The sequence below is a fragment of the Calidris pugnax genome, unplaced genomic scaffold (assembly GCF_001431845.1).
Source record: "Calidris pugnax isolate Ruff unplaced genomic scaffold, ASM143184v1 scaffold113, whole genome shotgun sequence".
Taxonomy (NCBI): domain Eukaryota; kingdom Metazoa; phylum Chordata; class Aves; order Charadriiformes; family Scolopacidae; genus Calidris; species Calidris pugnax.
Window position 1 is genome coordinate 2,368,551 of NW_015090879.1, and position 6,652 is coordinate 2,375,202.

Below are 6,652 nucleotides of genomic sequence, written 5' to 3' on the forward strand. Positions count from 1 at the left end.
TCCCCCCCAGCCCCGGTACCCGCCGTGATTCACCGCCCGGGCCCGGGGAGGGATGGCGGCCCCGCTGCCGGCAGCCCCGAGGTGCCGCTCGCCCCTCACCGGCCGCTCCCCCCCAAAAACCGGCCGCGCGTCCTGCGCTGCGGACATATTGTCTGTGTCCCGCTCGCTGCCTTCCCGCTCGGCTGGGCCTGGCTTTTCCCCCCACGGTGCCCGGGGAGGGGGCTGCCCGCTCCCGGCCACGCTGGCCTCTCCCGCCGCCGGCCGGGCCCCCCCGTGCCCCCCGGGCCGTTGGGTTCCCCGGTGTGGGGAGGCATTTGGTGCTCTGTGGGGAGCAGAGGGCCGCAGCAGGGGAGTGTGGGTGGCTCTGCAGCATGTCCCGCTCCGGGGAGCATCCCTGATCCTTCCCAGTTGGGAGACCCACATGGCCGGGCAGCTCGGGCAGCTCCCCATCTTGCTGCCCAGTGTGGGTCCGACCCCCAGCCCCCTCGCTGTGCCATGTCCTGGCTGCCATCGGGGCCAGGGTTGCACTCCAGGGACCTGGACCCACTGTGGTGTGGGGGAACCGGTGGCACTAGGAGGGCAGGAGCCCACAGAGGGCAGAGGGGGCAAGATTGGGCCCTGCAGAGCCAGCTGGGTGGGATGCTGCCCCATGGGTGGGCAGAGGGACAAGGACCGAGGCAGGGAGCAGGCAGGGGTTTGTTTTTATCCGGGTTTCCCCCAGCTTCTCCAGCCCTTCTCCCTCCTGCACGGCGGAGAGGGAGGGTGCAGGGCGCTCTGGGTGCCAGCCAGCGCCTGTGTTTGGGAGCAGGCAGCTCGGGAGCTCTCCCAGCACAGGGATGCCAGCAGAGCCGCTGCTGCGAAACCGTCAGAGCAACGTGACGCGACGTGCGGAGTGGTGATGTGACAGTCCCGTGGTGCCATGTCCAAAATAGTTAGCGCAGCTCTTGCTGGTCGGAGGGCTCCGAGCAGGGAGGGCGCAGGCAGCCTGCTGGGACCGGAGCCAGATCCTGCACGGCCCCAGCCCTGGTAGGTGCCCGCATCCGTGTTATCAGGCTCGGGACCCATTTTTTGGAGGTGCTGAGCACCGGCTCCCCGAGAGGCCGGATCCCAGCAGGCGCAGAGCCCCGTGCCCTGCCTTGGAGCCAGGTTCCTGTTTTCCCAGTGTGATGCTCGCAGACAGGTTTTTGGGAGCGTGGCTGGGCCGGCTGCCCTCGGCGCTGGCAGCTCCGCACGGGTCGCCCCAAGGACGAGGGCACCTCTTGTCGCCGCTGCCCAGATGGATGGCAGGCAGGTGCTGCCTGCCCCTGCCCTCGCGCTGTGTGGGGCTGGGCCGTGACCGCGGCCAAGCAGCAAGTTTGCTGTGGGGGTGCCGGGGCGGTGCAGCGGCTCAGGCTCTTTCCTCCGTGTGTATTTTAAACCCTGGAAACCCCCCCCCCGGCTCTGGCCCCACGAGATCCCATCTCCCAAGTTCCTCTTGTTGCTCTCTGGCTTGGCACGTCACCGCCGGCCGGGTGCTGAGCCTCAGGAGCTCGGCGGCCTCTGCTGGGGGCCAGTGTGGTTCCCCCATGGCTGCCCCCACGCCCCCCTGTCCTGCTGCCTTGCCGGGGTATAGACCCCGGGAAGGGGGGCTGATCCTCTGTGCTGGGGGGGGCTGAACAGGGAGTGCAGCCCCCTCCCACAGCGGGTGCAAAGGCAGCATGGCCCCAGAGGGTGGGCAGTGCTTTGCTGTGCCCCTTCCTCCTGCCTGGCACCCACCGCGGGCATCCGGCTGTGCCCTCCCGGCTGTGCTGCTGCCTGCCCCCCTCCTGCCCTGCTGTGGCCTGTCCCTGGAGGCCGTCCCCGAAGCGGGGCTGCGGGCAGCGCGTGGGGCACCCTGGGACGCTGCCTGACCTGCCCCGACACCGCCAGCTGCATTTCGCTGGCTGCCAGCCGATGGGGAGAGGAGCCAGCCTCGGGCTACAGCACCCGTGCTGCCCGGGGCCAGGCTCCGGGTGGCTGTGGGCAGCAGCACCACAGGACCCCGCCCTGGCAACAGGGGTGTCATTGCCATCGGTGGCTGCCAGAGCGGCACCGGCCACCCCTGTGGTGTGGGGCTGCTGGGGATTGCTTTGTGTATCGCCTGCCTCTCCCTGCCCCTGCGTGTGAGCTGGGGTGAGGGTGTGTGTCAGTGCTGCACCCACGGCCGGGACGTGCCGGGGCCGTGCCGGGGCCGCTTGCTCACTGTCCCTGTCATCCAGGTGTCAGGGGTGCTGCAGCGCGGGGCAAGCCCAGGAGCAGGGTGGGACGGGGCAGGGTTCAGCTCTGAAGCACGGCTGAGACATAGTGAGGTGGGGTGGGATTGGGGGCAGTGCCGGGGCTCCGAGCACCCCCGGGGTTTTGAGCACCCCACGGCACTCCTGTGCACCCCACGGCACTGCGGTGGCTGCGGACAGCAGCTCTCCCTGCCAGACACCAGCACCCACAGAGCAATCCCGGCCTCGGGGCCGCAGCTGCTTCCCTGCTCAGCACTGGGACCTGTTGGCGACAAGGAGAGGCCCCAGGGACCCATCTTTCCCCATCTTCTGGCATCGCCATCGAGGTCTGGGGGACCCGAGGGTGCACTGGGTGTGTGGGTGTCCCCATGGGGAGCGGCCAGCAGTGGCTCTTGGGGTTGGGGTTCCCCTTGGCACCTCATCCCTGGGCATCACTGGGACTTGTGCAATGGGCAGGGTGGCAGGGGACCGCTGGCCGGGTGCTGTGACACCAGCCCCTTTGGGTGGCTTTGCACTGACAGCCCCCACTGCACCCGCCAGCCCTCCTCTCCTCTCCTCTCCTCTCCCCTCCTCTTCTCCCGGGGTGGGCCATGTGCGATGCCCCCGGCCCTGGATGGGGCTGGCACGCGGAGCAGCCCGTGGTGGGTCCCGGCTGAGCCACAGAGCGGGAACGTGAGGCTGTGGCAGACGGGGGGAGCTGAGGTTAAAGCATGGTGGGTACCCCCCCTGCCCTCATGGGAAGTGCCCCGCGGGGATGCGCGGTGGACGGTTAACGAGGGCTGCTCGCCTTCCGACCGGAGCGCCCCGCGGGGCCGCGATGTGCTCTCGCTTCACGGCACCGGGGAATTTGCCTCTGCCTGGCTGAGCATCCCCAGCCATGTGCTGGCCAGGGAGCAGCGCCGCACCGGGCAGGGCCGGGCTGGAGGTGCTGGTGGTGCTCGGTGGCACGGGCGCTGGTGCCACATGGACCCACCGGAGGAGCCGGGATGGGCTGGGTGACACGGCGTCGAGGAGCAGCACCTCGCCCCGTGGCCGTGGCCAGTGGCCGGGCACCACGCTGTCCCGGTGCCAGCAGTGGGGCCAGGGTGGCGCAGGCTCGCTCGGGCTGGGGGCTGCAGGGGAGCCGTGCCTGCATGTCTGGGGGCCAGGGAGCTAATCCCCTGCGGAATGCCCCGGCCGGGGGAGAGGGGACGCCCGCACCGCCTGGGCGCAGGCAGCGTTGGGTTTCAGGGCAGCTGCTGCGCTGGAGCAGCGACAGGGACAGATGGCGGCAGGGCTGGCCCTGGCCATGCACGGGGGTTTTGGCCATGCCCAGCAGCCCTGCGCTGGCCACGGGTGCTGCTGTTCCTCTGGCCGGGGGGGTGGGACGGGCCCTGCCCAGGGCTGTGCCCAGGGCTCTGTGCCTGGTGGCACGAGGTGGCAAGGAGGCACCTGCCATCCCCCGGCATCGCTCCCCATGTGTCTGGGGCTGCAGGAGGTTTTCCATCTGCTCGGAGGTGTCAGCCTGGCCTTGAAGCTTTTGCTCAGCTGGTGGCCATGCAGGCAGCGCCCGGCTGTGCCAGCGCAGCCATCCCCATGGGTCACCCCTCCCTGCTGGGACATGCACGATGCCACCGTGGGTATTGTCCTCAGGGCTGGCACCTGTGGGGCCACCGAGCCCCTCTGCCTGTGGGTGCCGACCTGGGCCAGCCTTGGGGGGACGGGGTGGGGGACGTCCCTGGCTGCAGCCCTGGCACCATCCTGGCCACACATCAGACGATGGCCGCCTTGCAGGGTGCAGCGATGGGGATGCGGGATGTGCAGGATCGGGGCCAGGGGACGGGCCGGCTTCCTGCGGGAGAAAATACCCGGAAAGCTGCATGGGTCTGCGGGGGGGGCAGGGCTGGCGGTGTCCCCCGTGGAGCCCGGGAGGGTGGACCCTGCTGGCACGATCCCTGGCCCGCTGGGGGGCTGCAGCGGGACCCCCAGACCCTCCCCAGGCAGGCGGGTGCTGCTGTGGGTGCTGCACCCCGGTGTGGGTGCTGGGGGTCCATGAGACCTAGGGTGCACCCACGCCCACGGCACAGGGGGGGCTGGTGGCGCCTTCCCTGGGGCTGCCCCCCGGCTGGGCCGGCTCTGGTGTGGGGTGGAGGAGCGGCGCCGGCCCGTGTTTGCAGAGCCCACACTTTGCCCCTCGCTGAAGATTGTGGAGAGCTCTGCAAACACGGCCGAGCGCCATGCGTGACATCACCCGCGGCGAGAGCTGCTCACCGGGGCCAGTGGGAGCTGGGTGGTGGTGCCCGTGCCGTGCCACGCTGCCAGAGCTGGGGACACACGCTGCGGCGGTGCCAGCGGTGCTGGAGCAGGGTGCCCACAGCCCCCAGGTGGGTTGGGCATCATTCCTGGGCAGGAGTGACAGCGCTGCCCGCTGCGTGGGGTCAGGGCTGTGATCCCGGCACGTGCCCAAAGGTGCATTGGCAAAGGGCTGGTTAATGGGGGCCGGGGGGGGCAATCACTGCTGCTGGTCACCACGGGTGGTCCTGGCACATTGGCTTTTGCCCAGGGGACATGCTGTGGCTTTGCAGGGCAGCTGGCATCACCTCTCCATCCCCGGTACTGGGGCGTGCAGAGGGTGCCCCCGGGGTCCCTAGCTCCCCTGGGGATGGCCAGGACAGGGGGGGCGATTCTCAGGGCTGCTCCCCTTGGGGGGGCACAGAGCAGGCAGCGTGCCCCCCACCTGCCCCACGGCGGGGCAGCGAGTGGCCAGGCCCTATGCGGGGAGGGGGCTGTTTGCCGGCAGTGGTGGCCTCGTGTGCATTCCTGGGCCATGAGTTCATGGCTGCGCACGGGCACGGCGCGGCGCTGGGGGACATGGGCCGCAGCGGTGACGTCAGGCCGCGGGGCCCGCGCCCATCCTGCCTCCGGCTCTGCCGCCAGCGCCGGCGGAAGCCACCCTGCATCCTCCGGGGAGAGCGGTGGGGAAGCGTGTGGGTCCCCGTGCCGGCATGGGGGGTCTCCATCCCCGCGTCCCCCCGTGTTGGGGCCGGGGCGGCAGCTGTCGGGGGAAGAAGGGTGGCTTTGTGGCGGCAGTGCCTGGCAGAGCCCCGGCCCGTCCCTCTGTGCATTGTGCACCCAGTGCCTGGCACCCAGCGTGGGGCAGCATGGGCGCCCCCCGAGACGGGGGCAGCAGCAGGGGGTCCCGCTGCCTTCCCTTGGGGGATGTGGGGACTGTCCCCAGCCCCTGCGGCCGGGGACAGCCTTGATGCCGAGGGCTGCGTTTGGGGGGACGGGGCTGCCCTGGGCTCCCCCACTGAGTGACCATTTGCTCTGCTCTGCTTGTGTTGCAGGGAAGTCACCGTCCCTGATGGGAGACAGCGTTGTCCCCCCCACCTCGCCGCTCCCCTCGCCTGGGGATGCCCTGCAGGGAGAGCACACCCCCCCGCAGCGGGACCGACCTGTCCCTCCAGCCCTCATCCCCTCCGGACAGCCCGTCTCGCCCGTCCCTCCAGCTGTCACCCCCTCCGAAAAGACCCTCTCACCCGTCCCTGCAGCCGTCACCCCCCCCAAGCAGCCCGTCTGCCCCCCAGCTGTGATGGCCCCCCCCGAGAGCAGCACCCCACAGCGGGACCAACCCGGCCCTCCAGCCACATTGCCACCAGGACAGCCCGTCTCCCCCATCCCTGCAGCCGTGGCCCCCTCGGCAGAGAGTGTCCCCCCCTGGTGTGACCGGTCCCCTCCCGGGCCCCCCAGGCCAGCTGTGACGGAGCACCCCAAAGAAGAGGCATCGCCCCACGCCGCTGGCCAGGGCATCCCTGCTGCTGCTGCCCCTTGCCCGGCAGAGACGCTGCCCCGCGGGATTGACCCCCCAGCCCCTGCTGCTGGCGAAGGGGCCCCCTCCGATGCCAAAAGCCCCCTGGGTGGCACAGCCGGGCCCTCGAAGGACGTGCTGCCCCGCAGTGACCGCCCAGCCCCAGCTGCAGCCTCACCAGCTCCGGCCACCAGCCCCAGACCCAAGCAAGGTGGGTGCCCGGGGGGCTCTGGGGATGCTGGCACCCTGCGGGCGCTGCTCGATGCCTCCATGCCCAGCTGGTGCCAGCACAGGAGTGGGGCTGGGGGGGTCGGGTGCTGCTCTGACAATGTCTCCCCAATGCAGATGCCCAGAAAGCCCAGGCGAGGCACAAGCAGGCGAAGGAGCGGCGCGAGGAGCGGGCCAAGTACCTGGGTATGGGGCAGGGGGACGGGAGGGGGGACAGGGTGGGATGTGGGGCTGGTGAAACCCCGGACGCCCTTGGGCACACGCCGGGAGGGAAAGTGGATGGCGGGGGGGGAGGCAGGAGCTAAGGAGCTTTGCCGGGTCACGGGCAATCCCATTAGCAGCGATGAGCTGAGCCTGGGCAGTAGCTGCTGTGCCAGCGGCTCTG

The 6,652-nt window shown here is 70.6% G+C and overlaps 1 protein-coding gene across 1 annotated transcript in view; it reads left to right on the forward strand.

Annotated features, from left to right (window-relative positions):
• Positions 1–6,652, forward strand: part of LOC106890552 (vegetative cell wall protein gp1-like) — a 16,045-nt gene that overhangs the window by 2,940 nt on the left and 6,453 nt on the right. The window contains exons 2-3 of the mRNA XM_014946457.1: positions 5,579–6,250; positions 6,385–6,453. Of these exons, the coding sequence (XP_014801943.1) occupies positions 5,596–6,250; positions 6,385–6,453 (724 nt within the window). The 5' untranslated portion in view covers positions 5,579–5,595. The remainder of the gene's footprint in view (positions 1–5,578; positions 6,251–6,384; positions 6,454–6,652) is intronic.